This window comes from Sturnira hondurensis, unplaced genomic scaffold (genome assembly GCF_014824575.4).
Source record: "Sturnira hondurensis isolate 20B ecotype Veracruz unplaced genomic scaffold, ASM1482457v3 Scaffold0008196, whole genome shotgun sequence".
In the NCBI taxonomy this organism is placed as follows: Eukaryota; Metazoa; Chordata; class Mammalia; order Chiroptera; family Phyllostomidae; genus Sturnira; species Sturnira hondurensis.
Window position 1 is genome coordinate 22,348,744 of NW_028080827.1, and position 25,729 is coordinate 22,374,472.

Sequence of the window (25,729 nt, forward strand, 5' to 3'; positions counted from 1 at the left end):
CACCTCCATTTGGCTGGAACTCCTCAAATGTTCTAATCTGATAATTATTCATTATGGTCCATTTTGAAAATAACATATACTAAGAGGTAAGGACATTTCTTCAACTGACAGTTTAATATTTTGTCATCTATTTATGTTCACTGTAACAAAATATTTCTTATAAATGTTTTAAAATCCTGTTTTGTATTTAGTACAGTATACTAAATATCACATGAATTTCGGTTTGCAGTAAACAAACTAAAACACAAAAACAACAAAAATATATTTTGGGGAATGTATTTTTAATGTAAGGATACTACCTGTGAACATTGAACATATCACATATATTTAAAAAAATGAAAGTGTTCTGACAAGAAGGAATTAATAAGGTTTTCTAGTACCAAGCCCCCTGTCAATGAGATTCAAATGTGGTTACTCACTTGGCTTTAGTTGAAGGAGGTATCTGTTATGAACTAGGATATAACACTGTGGCTGGGGGCCTCACGATCACCTAACTATGGCTCAGTGCCAGCCCTGGGCACAATGGGGAGAGAAGCAAACAGCTAATGTTTTTTGAGATATGAAATACAATATTTATGTCAACAGCCAGATAAGCAAATACACATTCATTTATTCAAACACTGATCAGGACTTCATATCAAGAGAGCCAGTAAGCCACCCATCAATACCAACTACCAGCGTAATGATGAATGCAAGGGAGACTCGCAGAAACAACGTCCTCTGTGGAAGATCTGGAAGTGAGAGAGCCCCTGGAGGCAGGAGGATGCTTCCGATGGAGGATGAAGCCCAGGGAAGCCTGGGGCTAGATCTGAGCTCCAGGGCAACCTGTGTCTTGTTAAAATGGGCATTCTCCGTGGATCGGAGATGGAACCTGAAGTTCCGCATCTTTTTTCTCTCTCAAGATTTTAGTTGTTGTTTTAGAGAGGGGGGGTTGGGAGGGAGAAAGAGAGAGAGAGAAACATCGGTGTGTGAGAGAAACCCTGACTGTTTGTCTCTCGCACGCCCCTCACTGGGGACATGGCCCACAACTTAGGCACGTGCTCTGACTGGGAATCGAACCAGCGACCTTTCATTTCACAGGCTGTTGCTCAATCCTCTGAGCCACGCCAGCCAGAGCTGAAGTTCTGCACCTTTAATGACCCCCCAGGGGCTACATGGTGCCACAAAGTCACTAACTGTAATTAAGGACTTAGACCTGCACTATCCCTTAAAAAGAGAACAAAAAAGGTTAAATTTTAACAAGGATACAATTGAATTTTATCAGCTGATACGAAACTATGTGTTATAACTAGGCTCTCAGACAAATAAATGAGAATGTCCAGAAAGGATCAAAAACATCCTGCTTTACAAAACACCTTAGGCTGCACTTAGGCAAGAGCAGGTTTGGGGTTTTCAAATACTGGGCAACATGAACACTTTCTTGTAACAGGAAAGAACTATAAGAAAGGACCGCTTGCTTCATTTCAGCACTCAGGACTGTGGTAAAACACACCTGAAGGTATAAGAAACAGGAAGATGATGAGGCAAAAACAGTTTTCTGTCAAGTGTCAAGTGCACAGGAGAACCGGCAACATATCTTCTGCTGAGAAACATAAGATCATACTGTCCTGCCTTCAAGCAGCTTGAAATGCTTCCAGAAGTGACCGTGGGCTCCGAGGCCTCCCACGGCCAGTCCATGCCCGGTGTCCTATGGAAGTGAGAGGTTGCCCTTGCTCTTTGGGACAAGGAACCAGTCAGCTGATTACTCATAATGCCATCCAACACTGCTTTTACTTTTCCCTGTCAAATAAGGGCGAATTTTAATTTCACTGGGTTAATGCCTTCTGTAGGAGGACACATTTCTAAGCCTGCTGTTCTTTATTTTGTAGTCTTCTGATTTAGCAAGGAATCACTTAATACTTTCCTCGATTTTACCAAGTTTGTTTGGTAAGGTAAGTAGAGAAAACATATATTTCAAACCCCAAGCAGGTCTGAGCATATCAAAGAGAGAACTGCTGTCCCCTTTCACCGCCCTCACTAAAGCCACAGAAGCTGCCAGACGGTGACAAACCTCTGCTCTACTTTGCCTTTTCTCCCCAGTGAATCAACAAATTGGCCTGTAAATTTAGATTTCCACGGAGCCAGTGATCCCTGAACGCACTAACATGCTGAGCCACTTGAAGGGAGGGGCAGGGTGGGAGGAGAGCTTTCATGGACATCCAAGCGGGCTGCTGGACCTGAACATCCAGATGAAGAGAGCTGAGACCAAGGCAGTGAGGCTCTGCGGAGTGAGGGGCAGAGTGCTGGCCTGGGTGGGGGCGGCAGCCTGGACTTGGCATCTCCCTAGAGGAATTGCTCAATGCAATCTGTGTCCCAGCCAGGGTGGAAGCAGAGGTCAGCTCAGGTGGCTCTGTCAGCGACTGAATTCTAAGAAATGCTTTCCCCTCGACTGTGGGGCACACGGGACATTAAGAACCAGTGAGCAAACACCAGGAGTAGTCAACAAGCTTTGCTTTCTGCTGGTAGAAACAATCGCAAAATGTTTCTGGGGACATGGAGAATACAACAATGGTAACCAAAAGATTGCTAGGTAGTAAAAACTTTGCATGACTAGTTATTCAAGGCTTGGCATGGGGTTCTAAGAGACAGAAGGGTCCAGCAGACACTGTTTGGTTCAACTGCAAGATACCTACTGTGTGTGTAGAAACTCAGCACTTTGGCGTGTGATGTTAAACTCACTGTGGGGCTGTTGCAATCATCCTGTCCCCGCTCCCTCCCAGAGGCCAGTAATTTTCACAGAGAACTATTACTGATCCCCATTAGAGTTGACAGTAAGTCAAGAATTTTAGCAACAACATTATTTTCTTTAGGGGGGTTTCACTATGAACACATGACTGCAAATCTTCCTTGAAAAGAGACTTCAACAATTAAAAGTCCATCCATCTTTGAAAATCTTCCCAGCTTGCGTAATTTTCATTAGAATTCTCTGTATCTGTCACTGCTTACAGTGGCAAGGATGTGTCTGACGAGAGTGGGGTGTGACCACAGCCTGAAGAGGCACACTGCTTTCCTGGAAGACAGTTCCAGTTTTTTATGGAAATAGTTTCTTTGTGGTATGACATATTTTATGTTTGCTCTCTAAAATCTCATCCTGGTAAACAGTGGATACGGCAAATGAAGCTCTGTGGGCTACTGACGCAATTTCAAGGCACAGGAAGAGAAGTGATGTCGGCTAGTGAGGCTGGCTGGGGCCATGCGGTCTCTCTTTTTTCCTTAGGAACACTGGATAACACATCATTCCTGGTCTGACAGGAGAGACATGTACTTCCTCGGTATGACCTGAGAGAAGGGATGGTTTCTTGGAATAAAGACCATTGAAAAGTGGCAAAAATAGTAGATATGACCTTTCATAAAATTCTGGAGAAAATGCAATGAAAACGATTTTGTTTTGAGATTGATTTTCAGAGTTTCTCTTCAATATTTTGCACAAGAGTAGTTAAAAGATATGAAATGAAATCCTTAGACATTTGGGGTGTAATGAGTACCGCAGAGGACACTTTTCAAAGAGAATGGATACTGTGTATTGTTTGGTTGAGTTGTGTCAAAACACTGGCCACACTGGAAATGCCGACCTAGTAAGAAGCTTCTCACCACATAACTCTATGCTATTTTATTAGGGAAGGGACCCAACTACTCTGTTTTCACAGCTTTTTATGACTCTGAAATACACACTTTTTATGGAATGTGAAACATAAATAGAAGATAGTGAAAGTTATCTGTAATCCTATCTCCCAGAGATAATTATTATTGAAGTGTTCATGTATTTTTTCAGCCCTTTATTTTTTTGGCTGCCTTTGGACAGTTGAGTCATATCATCCATATGATTTTACATTTACTTTTTCCAACTAACATAAATAATTTTCCATTTCATTAAAATTAATAAAATAATATTAACGGATATATTAATATTTTATTATATAATACTACAATTTATTAAATTATCCTCCTTTCCTTGGACAAAATGAACATTTCACTGAATGTCTATTTGTTGCTGACATTTTACATATTTTCATAATAATTCTGTGAAGCTGGCACCTCCATTTTGCAGATGACAAAACTGAGGCTCGGAGAAGTTGGGTGACCTAGTCCAGGCAACACACCTTGTAAGGGTAACGAGTGGCCATTAGGCCTCAAAATAGAAATCAAATCTCAAATTAGGGCCCCAGAGCTTTTTCCCACACAATGCTGACTCCTGACTCATTGAGAAGTAGGTAAAGATACACTGGTCCTTAGCAAAATTTGGAAGTTTATCTTTTAATGTATTCCTGATATTCTCCTTCTGAGACTTTTTTCTTGGGGCATTCTTGCATCACACCAAATCTTTTAGTTCCTTCCTTCCTCGGCCCAGAGTGTCCAAACACTGAGAGAGGGGAAAGAGGCCGGCAGCAGGGAGCACTGCGCTTACTGTCCTTCCTCTCCCCTGGGATTAGCTCCAGCCTATACCCTCCCATCCAACCCGAGGGTGCTGCCCTCAGACCAACGCTCAGAAGTATGGGAGGGGCTGAGAGAACTCAGGCTTTTTGGAAAAACAACCTATCTTTTCGTCAATGGTATATGAATGTGAAACAAAGGTAGGGAGAGAAAGAGTGTAAATCACACTTAGTATCGGGGAAGACTGTCCACACCAGGGCTGAGTGTGGACTCAAAGAGTTCCCAAAGATATGAGAAACAAATTCCTAAGAACCTGGTTTGGTTAAGCAAAAGTAAAACTAGCGCCCTGGCTGGTGTGACTCAGTTGGTTCTAGCATCATCCTGTAAACCAAAAGGTTGTGGGTTCGATTCCAAGTCAGGGCACATGCCTAGGTTGAGGGTCCTGTCCCCAGTTGGGGTGCACAAGAGGCAACCGATTGATGTTTCTCTCTCACATCGATGTTTCTCTCCCTCCCTTCCTCTCTCTCTAAAATCAATAAGCATGTCCTCAGGTGAGGATAAAAATAAAATAAAAGTAAAGTAAAACTAGAATCATTTGTTTGGACTGATTACTATCTGTGCAAATCTACAGAGCACTATAATGATACATATTAAACATGTATCAGATTTATTTGATATTACAGCTAGTAGGATTGCCTGCTTTCACCTTATTAAAAAATCAGAACCCTGGGCTTACGTATCTTTTAAATAGTCGTGCTAAGGAGGACAGGACTGAGCACAGAAAAGAACACTGAACCTGGATCTGAAAACCTGGGGACAGACCCACGTTTGCCAGCAGTGGGATCTGGGGTAGCTCCATTTCTTAAGAGCCTCAACTTTCTCACCTGTAATATGGCAACATGCTCCTACTACGAAAGGTTATTGGGAGAGAAAAGTCAAAAGATGTGCTCCTCCATTTAGCAGGCTGCAGAGAGGAACGTCCCACATCGTAGGTGGTCCACACGCAGACACTCAGCGATAAGCTCTTTCAGAGCACCCCCGCGAGTCGGGCACTGCATAAGGTGCTCTGGATCTGGCAGTGCATGACGCTGGCCGGCTCTCTGCTCTTACATACAAAAGGGGGAAGGGCGGCAGTATTCCCTCATGTCAACCAAAGGCAAGGGGAATCAGTGAAGTTCCAAGTTAAATGTCTGTAAACGATAAATCATCCAGACTATCAAGGAGAAGTATTTCAATCACAGAGTTTAAAACCACGGCTCACATACCTGCCACCCGTCTCGGATCTTCTGATTGAAGATTCCATACTCGTATCGAATGCCATAGCCATAGGCTGCAAGTCCCAGGGTTGCCATGGAATCCAAGAAGCAGGCTGAATCAATCCAAACACAAGCCAAAAGGCAGAGTCATCAAGGTTATTCACTTTTCAGGTCTTTTACTAAAAAGCACAACAGCCACAAAGCATTTTCCTATGAGCAACCACATCTCTATTTTAAAGCACAGAGACTGCTGTGTAGTGGGAATTCATTTTTTAAGTAACATTTTAAAAATTGTAAAATGCACCCTGGCTGGTGTAGCTCAGTGGATTGAGCGCGGCCCTGCGAACCACACGATCGTGGTTCGATTCCCAGTCAGGGCACATGCCTGGGTTGCAGGCCAGTTCCCGGCAGGGGACACACGAGAAGCAACCATACATTGATATTTCACTCCTTCCCTCCCCCTCTAAAGATAAATAAATAAAATATTTAAAAAAATTTTTTTAAAAATTGTAAAATGAATACTACAGGGAAGTTAGAAAATACAAAAATGTACAAAAAGAAAATAAACATCATTTATTACCTCATCATTTAAAATAACTGCTGTGTACATGTTGCCATTTCATTTGAGAAGACATAAAGAAGTTGGCCTGCATTGGACATGGCTGCCCCTGTCTTTGTCACTCATACTGTGCTTTCTAAGAGACGCTGTCTCCGTAGCTCCCTGCCTGAAAAGACAGTTCCAGGAGAGTAGGATTGGCCTGTGACTACCTGACTGACTACATGGACATCTGTGGCAGACTCTCTTTTTGGCTAACGGAATTCCAAGGTCGTTCAGGTACCAGGTGGCCACATGCTACAGGGAGGCTGGATGAGCAGTGAATCTTGCTCAACTAGTCTAAGCCTCTTAGCCAATCACAGTAATTCTATTTCCTTCACCAGTTATTGGTTTTGGCATGACTGCAATGACATTCAACCCAGTGAGAGGCACTAATAAGTCCTCTGGGTGAAGCAAAAGATGTCCCTTGCAGCTGCCGTAACTGTCCCATGGGGGAAAGCCAAGAGAACCGGAGAGACCCAGAGTCCCCACAGAGCTACACTGCCAAATAACTGACCTTGAACAGCCCATTTCCTGGACTTCCTGTTCTGTGATAACACGTGTACTTGCTGGCTGAACCATTTTTATTTTGCTAGGTTTTCTGCCATTAGTTGTCAAGAGCATTAATGACAGAACTCCTGATCCAAAGCAGTCAATCAACAGGCTGGGTAGGGATCTATCTGGTGGCCAGGTATAACCTGAGGGCTTATTTATACTAGTAAGATTTCTCCTCTAGGACTTTGAACTGAGAAATATACAGAGAATGAGGAAATGTACCGAAGGATCCAAAATGGGAATGAATACTGAAAACTGTAGATTATACAGAAAGGGACTGATTTAGGTTCATGGTGGAGCCCTAAAACAGAGACCCACAAAAGCCAGTGGCCAATCCTTCAGGTCACTGCAACATTACAAAAGTCCCCGTGTCACATGTCCTGGCTCTGATCCAGGTCTTGCTCTCTTGGAACTGTGGCTGCTGGTCTTTTCCTGGGTCCTGATCACATTATCCTTAGAGCCTGACCAGATTGGGGTCCCAAGATTTTCAGTCAGGTAGGAAATGAGGTCCCCTAAGGAGAAATACTCAGCCTCGATTGCCACTTCACTCTCAGCCAACTGAAGGAGCGAGGCTGTTAGTCAGGCACAGAGTGGGGTTAACCCAGCCAACAAATACTGAAGGTCTGGAGCTTTCCACAGAAGGCAGGCAGGCTGGTGGCCAATCTCAGGGGTGCACGCCATTGGCTCTGCTGATCTTCCCACAGTCCCATGGAAAGCCTTCTAAACTGCATGATGGCTGACTCCGCAAGGGAGCAAGCATCCCGAAGGCAATGTTTTCCTAGTCCTAAGGGCAACGTTAAGGCACAGTGCAACTAAGGGGAGAGGATTAAACATGTGAGACACATGCACATGGGTTTCCAGTAACCTGGAAGTTTGTGTAAAATGAAGAGATTTTGGAACCATTTCTAAAGAAAAGAGGATAGATATTTTCATAGAATACAATCTGACACATACACGTGTGGTGGTACACTTTTAAGTTTCACGAGTAATACATTAATACATCCTTCTTATAAAAAATGTTAAAATGTTATAGACAGGACTAGCATCCACCTTGATTGCCACCCCCGATTCTGCCCTCCTCTCTAGAAAAGATCAAAAAGAGAAAACTCCAGACTTTTGTGTACGTATGAGTGTGGATGTGTGTGTGTGTAACCATTCACAGAAAATATTAAAAACCATAAATAGTAGCACATTATATAGCTTTTATTGCAAATTGCCACCCCCATACCCTGGAGGTTTATCTAGGACATTACATAGAGATCAACTTTATTTTTTTGGTTGCTGTACGCTATTCTTTAATATGGACTGTTCCGCTACTTACTTACCTGTCTGCTATTGATGGATACTAGGTTATTTCTAATAGTTTATTTTTACAAACAATACCATAACAGTATTTTTCACATGCCTCCTTGTGCATGTTTGAGGTGGTTTTTTTTTTTACAGTAGATAATAATCCGGAAGTAGAATTGTTTGGTCATAGGTATGTGTACATATATATTTTTTAAAGATTTTATTTATTTATTCTAAGATAAGAGAGAGGGAAAGGGAGGAAGAACAAGAGGGAGAGAAACATCCATGTGTGAGAGAAACAGATCGGTTGCCTCTTGCAGGCCCCACCTGGGGACCTGGCCAGCAACCTAGGCATGTAACCTGACCAGGAATCAAACAGGTGCCTCTTTGGTTGTCAAATCAGAGCTCAATCCACTGAGCCACACAGCCAGGGTGGTGTGTGTATTTTTAACTTAATGGAGTTAATATCTTTAATGTTTTCCTCTATATTTGTTGAAAAACCATTTCCTGAATAAAGAACTCAAACCACATCTATACAAACAAGAATAATTAACTAAATCATACCAATACTATAACGAGTGTACCATTACCTACTAGTCCATCAAAAAGCAAACTGTGAAGTGCACAAGACAATACCTCCATGGTCAGACAACTTAGTTTATATCATACAAGTACATGAACTGAGTAGCTGCGACTGCCTAACAGTGAAGTAAAGGGGTCACTGTGGAAATCCTTAAGTGCACAGGAAGGATCTGGTTAACCTTAAGGTTTTAAGCAACATCTCTGAGGATTTTAAGCAATGTGTCTTTTGTTCAAGTTCTCTTCTCTACTGTTTGTGTAGAACTGATCAAACCACAGTGCAAACTCAAAAACAAGTCCATGTACAAGCAGGTTACACTATACACTTCTAGGAAGCTTGCTTGGTTCTTAGCATGGTCATGCATGGCATCTGAGAAGGCACCACCCAGCCAAACACTATGACACACTAACCATGTCACTTACCAGCAAGCCTCCCAAGACCACCATTGCCCAGCCCAGCATCTTCTTCCGCTTCTTCTAACTCCTCTATATCCAATCCAAGCTGGTGATGAAAGGAAAACACCACTGAATGTGGATACAAATGCAGGCCATTTCAGAGAGAACAGTCATTCCCTAAAGCTCTGGGTTGGGTACCCAGGCCTCTCTGTGTGCTCAATCCTGTCGGCTCCCTTGCAACTTATTCTGGCATCAGATGCCCGCAGCAGATGCTGGTGACTGCAAATGCACACTGTTCAAACGGGCATAGCAGCAGCTTGTGGAGAAGTGTGGGCTCTCAGGGTCCATTACTGACCCTGTCCCTTCTCAGCCATGTGACCCTGGGCAAGCTACTACATCTCTCCCTGCCTCACTTCTTCTATTTAAAGGGTAAGTCCTCAATGGACGGCTATATGTACCATATTTAGGGTTGTTCTGAATTAAGTGAGATCATACAAACAAACCATTCATATTATTCCTGGCCCAATATTCCTTAGTAAATGTTAACTTACTATTATTTCTTCAGACTCTTTTTTTGTGCTGTCGGGGTGAAACCTCAGAAATAGGCCAGAACCAAGCTGACACTAACTGGGCCAAAGAATTTTAAAAATTATCAAAAGGTATGAGGATGAGGTCAGAGTTTCCAGGACAGAGTAAAGGTCACCTTCTCAGTCCTGCAGCGTATTTACTCAATGGGGTCAATGGTTGTTAACCCATAGCCAGCCGGTGAATCACTGCCCATGAGTTGGGCCAGATAGCAGTCAAGGAAACCTCAGGCCCCTGGTCTAGCTCAGTGATTTCCAACCCTTTTCATCTCATGGCATACATAAACTAGTTAATACAATTCTGCAACACACCAAATAATATATTTTCTGCTGATCTGACACAAAAATAGGTACAATTTTGATTCATTCACACCGGATGGCTAGTATCATGCTGGTTGTTGTCACTTTTTAATTTGACAGTCTAAGAGAAAAGAGGTCAGTGCCCCTGATTAAACAGTCAGGTATTGCAAGTTTTAAAAATTCTTGTGGCACGCTGATCGTAAATCGCTGGTTGAGCCGGACAGAGCTCAAATCCTCCATTTTTCTCTGGGTCGGATGAAAGGCCACGGGAGGCCTAGAGGCGTGTGTGACGTCGGGGACTGATGCAATTGGCAGCCTGTCAGCTCCTGGCCCCAACGTGCTGGGATTTGCAGAGCCAGAGGCTGCTCAGGACTCACGTCAGAATCCCGCTGCCCTGGAGATCACTCTGGGTTGCTCATCTTACAGTCAGGGAACTGATGGCAGATAAAACCAATGACCCGTCCTGTGCTGACTCGATCGTAACTCAGCCCATGCTTGGCTGAGGATGGTCTGTTCTGAAAGGACTACATTCTCACCTGAGAGTGAGGCAATCCATGAAATGAGATGTTATTTAAAGTGGAAACATACTTTATACACTTGAAAACATAGGCAGGAGAAGCAACCATGCTTGAAGTTGATGCCTCAGTTTCCATGGTCACCTATTTGGAACCTTACCCTTACACCAAACATTGCTTTGTCACATGTCTTGGTAAGTACTGTATTTTGCCGTGTATAACACGCACATTTTTGCCCAAATTTTTTAGGGGAAAAAAGGGAGGCACATTATACCTGGGTATAATGATTACATACCATGAGTATAATAATCCTGTGCATAATACACACAAAAACATGGGTGCACATTATACATGGTGAAATACATGAAGTCTTCTAAGAGTTTAAAAATGGTTTTGCTTCTGTTCATTGCTGAAAGGACTTGCAATTTGCTCCCTGGTACGGCAAGAGTTTACTGGGGACCCTGTACAAGTCAACTGCTTAATGCTAACATTCTCGGGGGGCGGGGGGTTATTCTAAAAATCTACATCTAAATTACAAAAAAAGCCTTGAGCAAACAGACATGGGTCACTTCATCTTACCTAGTTATATGCTGCTGGGCCATGGAAAGTATATTGTTTTCAGCTGTTATCAGGGGACGGGAAGAGAAAAAAGAGAAGTAGAGGGGAGCTGCCATGGTTCTTTCATAAGGAAATATTCTAGCTAACTCACGGAAAGGAAACCAGCCCTTAGTGACAAGCAGCTGACCACATGACCACATGACGGGCAGTCCCAAGCCAAGGAAAAAAAGCAGTTTAAACAGTCTCCCACTTTGAATATATCTTTGCAGACACCCACTCCTTTCAACCACATCAAAAAGGTCAAGGACTGTTTGCTTTGGTATGGAGATCCCTGAAGTTCAGGAGAGAAACAGTTAACTATTTATAAAAATAAATTAGCGTATTAGGTTTAAGACCTCAGGCTCCTCCTTTAAGGAGGAAGTATATTTTTACATGCCACTTAGCAAAAGAGAAAGTACGGTGATGGAAATTTAAAAGCTTATTATTTTCACATATTGCCTTGATATAAAATAAGTCAATCCTTGACCATTTTTAGAAAGTAGACAGGAGCCTAAAGTAAAGCTTGTGATTCTGACAACAGAGATTCAAGCACTCTTATTTATTTTTATTTTTTTAAATTTTTAAAAATCTTTACCCGAGGATATTTTTTTCATTGCTTTTAGGGAGAGAGAAAAATATCAGTGTGAGTGAGGGGCACTGATCACTGCCTCCTGTACACACTAAGGTATGTGCCCTGACAGGGAATTGAACCCACCCATAACCTTTTGGCTACAGGTTACAGGATGATGCTCCAACCAACTGAGCCACACTGGCCAGGGGCAGAATAGAGCACTTTAAAAAGGCTTGTTCAGATGCTAGTTTCTAAGATGTAAGTTGCTGGGGAATGCTGTCAGAAGCCATGATTGCAAAGGAGAATTCTCATTAGGTAAAACTAGGTCTCTAACTTTCTTTCTCTTAACCCAGAGGTCACCAGTAGTTTATAGTTCTAATAGTTTGTAATAGCCATGTCTATAGAAACAATTTTTTCACCTTATTTTTTAAGGCCGGAGGGGAGGTGCTATATCCCCAAGGTTATTGACTTGAGCTTGAAATTTGAGGGGAGAGAATGCGAGAAATACAGAGACAATGTACCTGGTAAATGGCCTCATCACAGGCATTCTGCAGGCCGAGGTTGATCATAGTGTTCTGTAATGTTCGGCCCATGTAAAACTCCAAAGAAAGGTAATACACCCTCTGAAACAAAGGAAAGAGAGGTCACGTTAACTCGATGAGGCCAACCTTACTGGTCAACATCATATACAAGGCCGACAATAAAAAACAAACAGGCAGGGCAACGTTGACACAGGTCCCAAGGAAACTCCTATAGATGTATGAAGGGCTGAATGAAAGCATTTCCGACAACTGGCCTTGGGAATCCATATTTTATCCTACTTTTGGCAAAGTAGTTCTGTGTCTTTAACCCCAGGGAGAAAAAAGTAAACTCGTCCCACTAATTAGATTCAATGTTTTGTGGTTTTTTTCCTTTCTGTTCATGAGCCTCGTAAATTAAGCACATATTTTGGACAAAGAGAAGTCAGACTGCGATAGCTCACTGCTCATTTGTAAAATATTTATAGGATGAGAGTCAGAGGGGGTTGGCTGAGACCGTCTCAAATCATCCAAGAAATACAAAGATTAACTCCTTCCAGATATACCAAATGGCTACAAAGTATTACTCCATGACTACTTTCTGTAAGTAATATCACAATGAATTATTTTAGAATTAAATTGTTCTAGAAAATCACGAACTGGTAATAACAAAAGACTACCTCAAGTTTATTGGTATGTGTGCTCAATAGAAGTATCAACTTAGAAACTGCCTTTGACAAAGCACCAAGTAAATAGTATCTGCTGAGTGAAAGGTGCAAAGGTCAGACTTGTCTAAAACCTTTTAAAATACAAACGCAGTTTACTAATTTCTTTTTTAAAAAGATCAGTAACTTCATCTTCTCCTTTTACAGTATATTTTTCTCCATATCAATGCCTTTTCTCTATGAAACACAAAACAACAAAAATCTGTAAATGCATCAACATAAAGTCACCTAAAAGTTCAGGACTCCCCTCATTTCTTAATAAAAAGAACCAAAAGGAAAATTATTTGGTCAACCCAAAAATATAAAAAATGTATAAACAGAGTTCAGTATAATAAGTGCCTATTGTAATATGTAACTCTTTAGTTATACATATATTTAAAATATCCTATGAAAATGTCAATTTAGAAATTTTACTTTTCCCCACTCTCATTTAATGAAATAACTGAAGTCTAAGTCTTAACATGAATAGTCAACATCCATATTTAGTGGGTCACCGAACACTATTTTCCAGAACACATCATCATCATATTTATCCACGTTGTTTGAAAATCTGTAACCCTGCCATCAGGGCCCTCGTCAGTCTGTTGGGTGCCTCCGTGTGAGCTGGGAAAAGGTATCTTTCCTGGGCAGATACCAGGCGAGGAGGTGCATGGCACCACTCGCTCCCATGGCTGATGTCCTTGTACACAAGGCCACTGTGTCACTGGCAAGAGTATCTCATGCCACAAATACCCATTTGCATAACATCGGCACAGGTGTTTTCTCTGTATTTTCATCTCTATAAGATAACCATTGTGTACTGCTTTTGACTCTTTGGTGATCTATAAAATGCTTGCTTATAAACATAGTATACACAGTGGAACCTCGGCTCTTGAACTTAATTCGTTGAGAAAAACTGAAAAGTGATCTGTTCAAAGGCCAAATCTCCTCTGTCACCCGAGAGACACGTGACTGATCACACAGGTATCAGCATGAAAGGGTTGCTGGGTAGAAACCCAAAGTTTTGTTAGACAATCAAGAAAGACATTTTGTTCTGTGAACAACTTGGGTTGAGAACCAAATTGCTGGAGAACCAAGACATTCAAAAACCCAGGTTTGACTGTATCTCCCACACTTGAGATTGTTAAATTATGCCCCTGCAAATAATTAAGTTTCTTTGTCTCCATTTTAATGACTACACATTAGCAAGGACTTAAGACATTTTAGGACATTATACAAAGACCAAGTAAAGGTTTTGTAAACAATGTTGCTGCTTAAAATAATTTAGAGAGACTTTGTTATATGAGACTTCACAAAGATATGTATGTAAGGCAATTTCCTATTTTCTCATAAAAATAACTTTGGGAGAAACTTTGCTTTATATTTGGGGATATATGAGACCTTGAAAAATAGATTTCTCCTATCCTCTTACTCAGTGGTCTCTAAATACTACATACGCCTGGTAGTAAAATGCACAGCATCTCCAATATATCTGTCTTAAAATTACATGCATGCACTGCTATCACTACTAGTTGTGTATATTTTAGAAAATGCGGACATTTCAAAAAAAGCATGCAAAGATAAAATAAAGGAGATAACGATAACCACTATTTTTAAAGTAATTTAAGTTTTATCCCTAACATTACTCAGAGGACTTGGGTACTTCTGGGAAGACAGGCGGAATGAGGCAAAAAAACTGAGACTCGCAGGAGGTAAGAGTTGAGTGTGGCGACACTGGCAAGGAGGGCATTCCAGGTGAAGGGTGCAGGGCAGGCAGAGGCCCGGAGTGGAGAGGCCAGGGCGTGGATGGGAGGGCACCTTGGTTTGGTGGGAGAGCAAGGTAAATCCAGAAGGGTAATGGGAGATAAGATGGGAAGGACAGGGTCACCTGGACTGAGAAGAGCTTTAAATCCTAGATTAAGGACTAAGGAAGTCAATGGGAGCCAATGATACCTGAACAAAGGGCAGGATATATGGCTTTGTAAACTTAATGGGACTACCATGCATAGAATGAGCTGGGACTGCCAACTCAGGCACCTTTAGGAGCCAGGCAGAGGCAATACCTATGTAATATAGATCACATATAATAATGAGGAATACTGGGCCAAGAACTGTAGTGTACAAGTCCTGCCCCAAACCACTCAAAATTAAATTACTTGAGGATGTCTTGTTGGCCAACCACAATATGTCTGCTAGTCCCAGTTCAGCTATTCGCTGCCCGTTTTACCACTTCTGGGAACCCAGGTAGCCAGTTGGAAGTCTATTCCATAGATCAGCAGCCACAGCCTCAATAAGAGAAGTGAGACAGCAGGGGAGTATTTTCAATGGAATCTGCAGAAATCAACAGCATTGGGCAACCTGCTGACTGAGGAATACAGTAAGTCAAAGGCGAGACACAAGTTTTGTGTCTGGGTGAGTGTGGGGATGGCAATGCCATTAAAATTAGAAACACAGAAGATGGGGCAGGACTGGGAGGGATCACGGCCTGAGTTTGAGGAAACAGAAAGAGATCTAGGTGTGTTTACCAAGCACTTAGAAGTGCAGGAATGGAGTCTGAAAAACAATTCAGAGGAGAGATCCCTGTTCAGGCTTCATCTGCACAGTCCCTGTAGCACAGGGGAGGTGGGGGCGGAGACTTACTGGCTCTAGTCCGTGCTCTGTGGGGGCAGGGACTCCTGTTGCAGTGGGTGCTGTCACGGAGCAGATACCTTGTTAACATGTGTGGAGTGAATCTTGTTCATTGTTGTATCCCTAGTGCATCACTATCAGAATACCTAGCTTGTATCTGCGTTCAAGCAGGGAAGAACCCAGTGAAGACACTAGCTAGAGAACCAGGAAAACTATGAAGTGCCAGATAAGCCACGGGAGGAGATGCATGCAAGGGGATTGTGCTCTGTGAGGCTTGGTGCTAAATGCTATAGAAGAGTGTGTGTGGGGAGGGAGGTTTGTGGGGGTGAGGTCCTAAAATATAGCTGATCACCTCACTCTCCAGTTTAAAAACTGAAAGAAAAAAAAAAAGTCCAGCGCAAGGAACAGTCCCCTCAAGCAAATTTTTAAAAAGATACAGTGAACACACACACACACCCATCCCTGGGATAGAGGCCTAGCCCTCTGGAGTGAGGAAGTTACTTTCCATTGGAAAGTTTTGTTGCAGCTGCCCTTTCTTACTATGAGAATCTACTTTCTTTTGCTCCGATTTTTTTGGGGGGGAGGTGTGCTGTGATTATGGACTATCCTTTTCTTTTTCATGGTTTTTACATATTAAACAAATTCCTAATGTATTTCTCACTGCCTCCAGGATATATCAGTCTTTCACCTTTCCCAATATGCCTCCTACTAGCGTTTCCAGTTTCCTCTCCCAATACTGACTCACCCCCACTTCACTGCAGCAGCCAGAGCTACTCTCTCACACCCACTCTGCACAACACAACCCTCTCTCTGCAGTCTTCCTCAATCCTCCCCACACCACCTTCGCAGACTGACCAGGGGGAGGCCGTGTCCTTCTAAGCTCCCAAAGTAACCCTCCATAAAGTCCCTGCGCAGTGGACCGGGTGGTTTGTGAACGGCCTTTCTCCGCAGCGGCGGGGGCAGGTCCTGCTTGAGAATGCCCTGGGAGAAAGGCCTCCATCCTGCAGGAATCAAGCCCGGGAGCGCCACACCCTATTCACCGAACACCGGGGGTAGGGGTGGGGGGTGTGGAGGGGAGGAAGGGGGGCGGGGTGGCGCAGAGCTCTGTCCAAGGGTGGGACTTCTACCCACCTTTCCACAACACTCGGGCGATGCCTAGGAGAAGCCCCAAACCACTGGGCATTCTCCAACTCCTCCTCCTTTCCCAGGGGCTATTTCCGTTTGGCGAATTCTATATACTTGTCTCCCATCCCTTTCTCCAAGGCAGGGATTTGACCAACTGCTATGGGCCTAGCGCTGTGCTTAGCATACAGACAGGAGGCGCCTGACACCTCTTGATTAAATGTGGAGAATAAATGTTCCAAAAACTGTGAAGTGGTCAGGCGAGGGAGTCCTGACGCTGTGCTGTCTCCGGGAGCCGGCTGCCCCCGGGAGCCAACTGCTTTGGGTAGGGCTGGAGGGCAGCGTGAATGCAGAGCTGGTGAAGCTCCGGCCTGTTCCCTGGACGGCCACTCACCACCCAGAAACGCCTCCTCGGATTTCGGGGAGCACGGTCTCCTCGGATTTCGGGAAGCACGACCCCCACGGGGAGAGACTCCAGTGGGAAGGGGTCACCATGGGGGATCCTCCCTCCCACCTCGGACATCACCCCCTCTGCAGTTGTTGGAGGAGCTGGGGCCAGTACCTTGGGGCACTTCTCGTAGTAGTACTGCTGCGTGCGAATCCAGCGCCCCACCAGGTGGTCGCGCACCGTGTGAGCCAGCGCGAAAAAATAGTCGCGGGTGGTGGCCACATTGCGGTCCTTGACCAGCGTGAAGTGTAGGTGCCGGTTGAAGCTCTTTTTCAGCTCCGCCACATTTTCCACGCCCACGATACCGCGGATGCTGATCTGCCGCCGCTTCTCCTGGTCGGTCAGGGGCTTGGCCATGGCGTCGGCGGGTGGCGCGGCGCTGCAAGCGGGACGTGAGGCCAGAGGAACCCGGCAGCAGGACACGGATGGAGGAGGCTCCGCAGCTTTCGTAGCAGAGGCTTTTGATTTGGAGAAAAGTTCGGGGTCCGCCCCTGCGTGCAGAACCGCCCCCTCCCCGCTGCTGGCTGAGGCTTGAGTGGCGGAGGGCGGGCCGGTCCCTCTACGCACTCCGGATCGAATAGCGGGTGCGCGCGCGCGTGCGCGCGTGCGCGCGTGCGCGCGGGGACCCCAGCCACCGAGACTGGGCGCGCCCGGCCTGCCCGGATGGGGCGGGGCTGGCCGTGTTGGCTGTGGAAGGTGGGACCTTCGGTAGGTCACGTAGCCGCGTAGAGGTTCCCTTTGGGATCTGCGGAATGGAATTTGAAACAGGGCATTTGTCCAGCCTCTCCACTCCAGACCTTTGGATGCAAGGAGGATGCACAGCAAAAGCAGCATCCGTACAAAATGTGTTGTACAGATGTTTGTCTGCTATGCAATTATTATTGTTATTATTTCTCATCTGGAAGGGGGTTACCACAAGCATTGGAAGGAATGTTGGAGGGTCTGTACCCTTTTACTTTATTGTTCCTCTGCTCTTGTCAGACCTTGGCATTGCCGCATCTTGGATCTTAGACCTCAGAAAGGAATTCTCTGGTGCCCGCCCCCACCCCCCCGCCTTTTTTTCATTTATTGTTTTAAGGATTTAAAGATTCGGGTTTCTCGGCTTCTCAGATTCATGTTTGCTTTGTCCAAAGCACCCCACTGCTCATCTGCAGAGACGTAGTACTCCATAAGGAAGCCCTGAGCTGGACCTTCGGGATGATTAGGGCCAGGGGGCTTTCACCTTGAGTTCCTTTTGAACGGAAGGGGGATGGAGTGGGGAGAAAAGAGAGGGTGTGTGTGTGAAAAAATGAAGGGATAGCTCACTGGCCCTTTGTTTACAGGAAACAAAGCAGTCTGTGTTAATGGTTAATCGGCAGTACAGGAGATCCTTGCACCGTTCACTTCCGTTCACTTCCGGTAGGTGTGTTTCCCCGCACCCCTCCCCCAACACACAGGGTTTTAAGAATGTCAGAGGCATTTCCGTTTTCAAGAAGTAGTATTAGAACTGATGGATAGACTTTACATAAGATAAACCAAAACTGATTATTTGGAGTTGATGCATTGGCGGTGGGGGCAGGATTGTCTGACTCAGGCTAAATACAGCCTTCGCTATAAAAATGAAAATTCTAATGCATAGGTCTGGTAAAATATCCGACCCCTTGTACCCCAGGATCCAGGGGTTTAGGCCTTTGGGGCAAAACTGAGACTGACTTTTGACTCACGCAATACCTGAAACACTGATGATCTGCATAGAAAAGCATTTACAGGAGATATGGGGATGAAGGTGTGGCCATCGAGCTGAGGGCAGAAATATACCCTGAGTGAGAGTGGAACCACATAAAAATGATTGATCTTAAAAAATGACTAGGCCTGTGTGGTAATGTTTGGGGGTAGATGACTGAACGAAAAGGTCCTTGACAGATTAGATAAGCAAAAAAGTGTTCTTAAAATCAGTTTTGAATACCCCTTGGATGGTCACAGCATTAAGCCCATTTTGAGTCATTCACATATTGGTATGAAATAGCTCAATCAACTTTAATAGCTCGGTAAAGGAATAGGGTGGGGCAGTGGAATGAGGGGAAAGATCTGGGTACATCTTACTTCCAGGGAGACCTCTGAGCAGCAAAAGGCAAAATAATGTCTGGGCACTTGGATGGGAGTAAGGAATTGGGGGGTGCGAAAGAGGAGATGGAAAACTCCAAAGGCAAACTTACTGTTCCTTAGTTTTGCTTAAGACAGTTTCAAATAAGTGGAACCTAGCCCCACTATATCCCTAGATGTACTAAATTCTTGTTGAAAACCCAAGATAGTAATGAGCTAATAAACTATTTACTTGCTTCAGTTCCTGGTCAGTAGGCCCACACCCCTGAGTTGAACATCTCTCAAAGGGGAAAAACTGTGGACTATAGACTGTTCAAACTATAGAACGTGGGGAGGGATTAGCCTCCTGTGTTAAAGAGAACATCACGGTACCAGATGCTTGGGGCACTACACAGACCCAGGCTCAAATGATGATAAATCACATGGCCAGAGATTATTCCCTTTTCGCTTCTCTTTTAGTCTTTCTGTAAAGTCTTTAACATTAGTATATCTTTAAAACTTGTTTACCTGCACCTTTAACAGAAAGCAGGCCCAGACTCTAAACTAACCAGAAAAGACACTGATGTCTGGGCTGCCTATCACTACCAAACCCAATAAGCAATGACAGTGATTGATCTTTATGGGCACTTTATTCAGATGGCCAGCGATCTGAGAAGATGGTGGGTTCTTACCCTAACAGACCATCTTGTCCTTTCTTTCCAGGCCAGACCTTTTATAGGGTGGGTGGGTGGGTGGATAAACAAGGTACGATGAGGGCTTTGAAATTCAGGGAGGTTTGGGTGGGTAAAGCTGCAGCACTCCTGTCCTGGGCAGTTAGCTGTTACCAGGGGAGGGTAGTGTTCTGCCCCACTGGAACACAAAGGCCTGGATGCCTCCAACTTGTCCCCAGGTGGTAATCTCTAGCCAGTGCTCCAGGAGGCCGGCTGTTTTCCCAGGAGCCAGGATGGGCCTTACTGTAGTTTCCGAAACAAAATCTTTAACATACACATTACTTGCTAGACTTACAACTTTTTACCTTAAGCTAAAATTTTCCAAGTCTTGAGTCCCTTATCATAAACTCTCTTCGGATTTCAGCATTTAACTAAAATTTAATAATATTGTCTTGCATTTATGATAAATGATACTTTCCTAGTTAATGTTTCAAAATAAACTGTTTTTTAAGTTTTTTTTTTTAAAGATTTTATTTATTTATTTATCTTTAGAGGGGAAGGAGAGGGAGAGAAACATCAATGTATGGTTGCCTTTCGTGTGTCCCCTGCTGGGAGTTGGCCTGCAGGGAACTGGCCTGCAACCCAGGCATGTGCCCTGGCTGGGAATTGAACCGCGATCCTCTGGTTTGCAGGCTCGCGCTCAATCCACTGAGCTACACCAGCCAGGGCTGTTTTTTAAGTTTTAAGTTCAAGAGAAATTCACTTAAAGAAAAATAATATCATTTGGGTGTTACATGGGTTGGCCAAAAAGTGGCGTATGAATGTAACGGAAGTTTGGGGAACACAGAGCTTATGGTCTCCCAGATCTGGTTGAAATCTGACACCAGCTTGTTCTGTACTCTATCTGGTCTGGGACACTGAGGCCTAGGGAGGTCAAGTTACTTGACCAAAAAGATTATCTTCAAAAACCTTTTCTTGGCCTGGTAGCTCACTTTGTTAGAGCAATGTCAATATACAACAAGGTTGTGGGTTCAGTCCCTGGTCAGGGCACATACAAGAATCAACCAATGAGTGCATGGATGGATGAGTGGAACAACAAATTAATGTTTCTCTCTCTCTCATTAATAAATTAAAATTAAAAACAAAACTGTTGGGAACTGCCCTGCCTGGTTTCAAAAGCTGTAACCCCCTCATGGCTAAGGCTGAGTGAGTGACCTTTGGACCATAAGCCGCTAAGGAGACAAAGCTTATCTCCCTGGCAGGGGTGCTGCCTCTGCTCCTTTTAGTTCACCGTGCCTGGCCCCCAGTGCTTGATTGGTTAGCCAATAACGGGTAAAATTCCCCAAGGGAGGGATGACCTAAGACAGGCATGATCACTGGGGCCCCTAGGGAAGGACTTGGGGGGCTACAGAAAAAGGGGGTGATGGGCCCTAGCCCCTTGGCTTTAACATAGCCTGAGTCCTCATTCTATCTGCAAGAAGTCTCCTAATCTCTTGGCTGCCTTACTTCCCCTGCCTTTTAAAAAATATATATTTTATTGATTATGCTATTACAGTGGTCCCATTTCCTCCTTTTCATTCCCTCCCACTCTGCACACCCTTTCCCACCCACATTCCCCGCTTTAGTTCACATCCATGTGTCATAAGTTCTTTAGCTTCTACATTTCCCATACTATCCTTGCCCTCCCCCTGTCTATTTTCTACTTACCGTCTATGCTACTAATTCTCTGTACCTTTTCCTCCTCTCTCCGCCTCCCACTCCCAGTTGCTACCCCTCCATGTGATCTCCATTTCTGTGATTCTATTCCTGTTCTAGTTGTTTGCTTAGTTTGTTTTTGTTTTGTTTTAGGTGTGGTTGTTAATAATTGTGGGTTTGCTGTCATTTTACTATACATGCTGTTTATCTTATTTTTCTTAGCTAAGTCCCTTTAACATTTAAAGGGACATTAACATATAATAAGGGCTTGGTGATGATGAACTCCTTGAATTTGACCTTATCTGAGAAGCACTTTATCTGCCTTCCATTCTAAATGAAAGCTTTGCTGGATAAAGCAATCTTGGCTGTAGGTCTTTGGATTTCATGACTTGGAATACTTCCTTCCAGCTCCTTCTTGTCTGTAAGGTCTCTTTTGAGAAATCAGCTGACAGTCTGATGGGCAGTCCTTTGTAGGTGACTGTTTCCTTATCTCTTGCTGCTTCTAGGATTCTCTCATTCATTCTAATCTTGGCTAATGTAATTATGATGTGCTTTGGTGTGTTCCTTCTTGGGTCCAACTTCTTTGGCACTCTCTGAGCTTCCTGGATTTCCTGGAAGTCTATTTCCTTTGCCAGACTGGGGAAGTTCTCCTTTATTATTTGGTCAAATATGTTTTCCACTTGTTGCTCTTCCTCTTCCTCTTCTAGTGCCCTTTAGTTCAGATGTAGGAATGTTTAAAGATGTCCTGGAGGTTCATTTTTTTTTGAATTCTTGTTTCTTCATTCTTTTCTATTTAGTTGTTTCTTTCTTCCTTCTGGTCTACTCCATTGATTTGAGTCCCAGTTTCCTTTCCATCATGATTGGTTCCCTGTGCATTTTCCTTCTTTTCACTTAGCATAGCCTTCATTTTTTCATTGAATTTGTGACCAAAATCAACTAATTCTGTGAGCATCCTTATCACCTGTGCTTTGAACTATGCATTTGATAGGTTGGCTATCTCTTGGTTACGTAGAAGTATTTGTTCTGGGGCTTTGATCTGTTCTTCAGTTTGAGCATTTTTTTGGTTTTGTTGTGCCTGTTATGTATGAGGGGAGGAGCCTTAGGTGTTCACCAGGGTGGGGCAACCTAGTCACTGGGTTGTGATGCTGTATGTGGTGGCGGGGTCCGAGAGGGAACAATGGCGCTTGCTCTGCTCTCTTGGATTTTGGTCCCTTCCACCACTTCCCCCAAGCAAACTGGGCCTTTCTGGTGCTGGTTCCCATGTGGATTGGCTTGTGTTCGTTCTAGGACTCTGTGAGACTCTCCAACCAACTCTCCTGTGAGGCTGGGAGTCTCTCCCTGTGCTTCAACCCCCACAAGTATTTTCAATCTGTGTTTTGAGGCTTTATTTCCTGGCCCTGGGACCCTGGGTTGCATGGTCTGTCTCACTCCCCAATTTCACTTGGTTTGTCCGCGCAAGAATGTGGGGCCATCCAGTCAGCCAGCTGCCTTGCCTGCAGTGCTTCGCTTCACAATTGCTGCCTTGCTGGGTCTGCCTGTTGCCACCCTGACCACTGGGGTTCTCCAGCCGCTGTCTTATGTGCCTGGGGGTGCCTTGTGGGCCCAGTGCCACCACTTTTTGTGCCACAACCCCTCTCCACCCAGCTGCCCAAGTACACCCTGCTTTACCAGTTTGGATGAATGTGTCCATTTTATCTCCTTGGTTGTCTGATTTCCGTACAATTCAATTTTCTGTCAGTTCTGGTTGTTATTTTGTTTCTAAATTGTCGTTGTTCTTATTTTAGTTGTGTGAGGAGGCACAGTGTGTCTACCTATGCCTCCATCTTGGCCGGAAGTCCCCCTGCCTGATTAAAGCCTGAAGCAAAGCTGGTGGTGGGTGCTGCCCTGTGCTGGGAAGGGCAGGTTCCCTAGGGCGATCAGGCCTAAGGAAGAGTGCATAAAATACTATAAAACCTACTTTGCTAATACCCTCAATTTAAATAATAAGGGACCAAGCAGGAAGTGAGTTTGTTCCCCAGAGTTTGGTGGCCCTTTAACTATCTGACCCTCAGAGTTCTTTGAATGTTATCTATTGTTTAATTATTTCTGCCTGACAATGATTGATGAGCTTTATTTCTGTGTAAATTGAACCCAATAAAAGCTTGTAAAGGCAAGGTTTGGGGTGCTTTCCCCTTGAGAGAGTGGCCATCTTTTTTCTTCCACAGGACTTGGTAGTCTGTGTGAATTTGTGTTGTATCTCATCCATAATGTTTCCGGCCCCATGAGCCAGGGTCTGCATCAGAAAACTAAAAAAAAACCTTTCACCTCTCCCTGACCAGAAACACCCCAAACACCAAAAACTGTGGTTGCCTGGAAAAGTGTGCATTAAATTGCTCACATCTGTTTACACCAATCTTGCCCCCAAACCTATGTTGTCCCTGTTTCCCATCTGCTTCTTCCCGGGGGCTGCTATGGTGAAACATTGCTGTGAATAATGAGCAAGCTCTCCAGACCTCACAGGACAAGTATCAGTTTCCCACTATGGGAAAAGAACATTTGGAACCTGCGTTAGTCTGAGTTTTCAGAGAAGCTGTTGGGAAGATAGGATTAAACATGCAAGGACTTTATTAGGGGAAATGTCTGTGGGAGAGAAAATGCAGGAGGAGCCGAGTTAGCACGGGAGGGTGTTAGAATGGGATGCAAGTCTGAGCCCCCCCGTGGAGGAGAGAGGGCAGGGAGAGTGGAAGGGAGTACCACAGACTGCTGTGCAGTCACGGGGCACCCAGCAAGGCCCCCAGGCAGTTATGGAACCAAAGTCAGCCGTCAGAGAAGTCCCCATGCTCTTAGTCCTTGGTGGGAGCATCCCCCTGGGGGGCGTGGCTTTGGCACAAACACAGCAAGGATACCTGGGGCCCCTGGTTATGCTCCCTGCAGTTGCAGGTCTGTGAGGCCCATTCTAGTGGCGATCGTGGAAAGATATTAGATAAACAAATACAGGTTAACAGCCATTATGTTTCAAAGTAGGCCTTACGGTGTTGGCACACCACTTTCAGGCTCACCCAAACCACAGCTCCTACTTTTCAAGGGCTCAGGCTTGGCTCTTAATGTGCATTCCCCCATTTAGCCCTCTCCCAAGCTCTCTGAGGCAAGTTCTATTTTTCTTACCATTTTACAGGTGAAGAAACCAAGGCTTAGAGGCATTAAGTAGCTTGATCAAGATCACTTAACAAGTACAAGGCTGAAGAGTTTTTTCAAATCTTTCTATATTGTTTTTCCTCCTCTGAAACAGGGTTTGCAATCTGTTAAGTAAACCTGAATTCTGCCTGCCCCTCAGCTGACTCACTCCTATCTTCTGCACTGCTCTCTGGCCTTTTGACCTACTTCTAATCAGTTTTGAAGTTCAGGGAAATATCAGAGGTCCAGAGTGGCCCACAAACACGTCATTTGCCCTCCAGAGGTGGACAGTGTAAAAAGTGAGCTAAGCTTTCTGCTCGGTGAGTGAATTTCAGTACATTCCACACAGTATATTTAATGTCTGAATCTGTCAACCAAGGCGCTGCTGTTTTAAATATTTAGTAAGATGACTGAGAGCCTTGATTTATTATATAATTGAATGTCCTTAGAATCTGTAGGCAGCTCGGCTGACTGCATCACCATCTCTATAATTGGCTGTGACTATGACCATTCGCTTGTTACCTGAATATTTTTGGCTTGTCTTGAAGCAAGTGGGTGCTTGACTGGCACTTTCAGGTCCTGTCATATTTGATTTGCTCATTAATACAGTCGTTTGACTTGTTAGGTGTGGTCTGGTGGGAGTTCCTGAGATACCAGAAATATTCAGCAGCCCATCTTCTCCCTGCCCTTCAAATCACGAGTTTAATAATGTCCCTGTTGTGGAAAGTGCTGACACTGGGGAATCACTGAGTGCCTTGGTTTCGATGTCTGCAAAGTAAGGAGAACATTCTCTGTCCTATTCACTCCATCAAATGGCTGAGCTCCAAGAAGAAGTAATAATGAGTGGAGAAGTGCCAGCACAGTGTGTCTACCTATGAGTAGACAGTGAAAAGCATTATCAAGATGTCAGCTTTTGGGTTGGGATCATATTTTGAAATAAAGTCAATGTTTGACTTTTCTCCTGTAGTTTACTTTTCCCCTCTCTGCACGAGAAGCCGCCCTGGCACCTGTGTTTTGAACCTCTGGGGAAGGACATGAGCCTTCCTGAGTTTGGCCTGTTGGCCTAGGTTAACGTTCGGGG

The 25,729-nt window shown here is 44.3% G+C and overlaps 1 protein-coding gene across 1 annotated transcript in view; it reads right to left on the minus strand.

The window, feature by feature from the left end:
• PYGL (glycogen phosphorylase L) overlaps positions 1–17,532 on the minus strand; it is a 37,758-nt gene extending 20,226 nt beyond the window's left edge. Inside the window, exons 1-4 of the mRNA XM_037054281.1 lie at positions 17,183–17,532; positions 12,170–12,271; positions 9,109–9,187; positions 5,676–5,779 (exon numbers count right to left, since the gene is read on the minus strand). Of these exons, the coding sequence (XP_036910176.1) occupies positions 5,676–5,779; positions 9,109–9,187; positions 12,170–12,271; positions 17,183–17,425 (528 nt within the window). The 5' untranslated portion in view covers positions 17,426–17,532. The remainder of the gene's footprint in view (positions 1–5,675; positions 5,780–9,108; positions 9,188–12,169; positions 12,272–17,182) is intronic.
• Between the last annotated feature and the right edge of the window lie 8,197 nt (positions 17,533–25,729).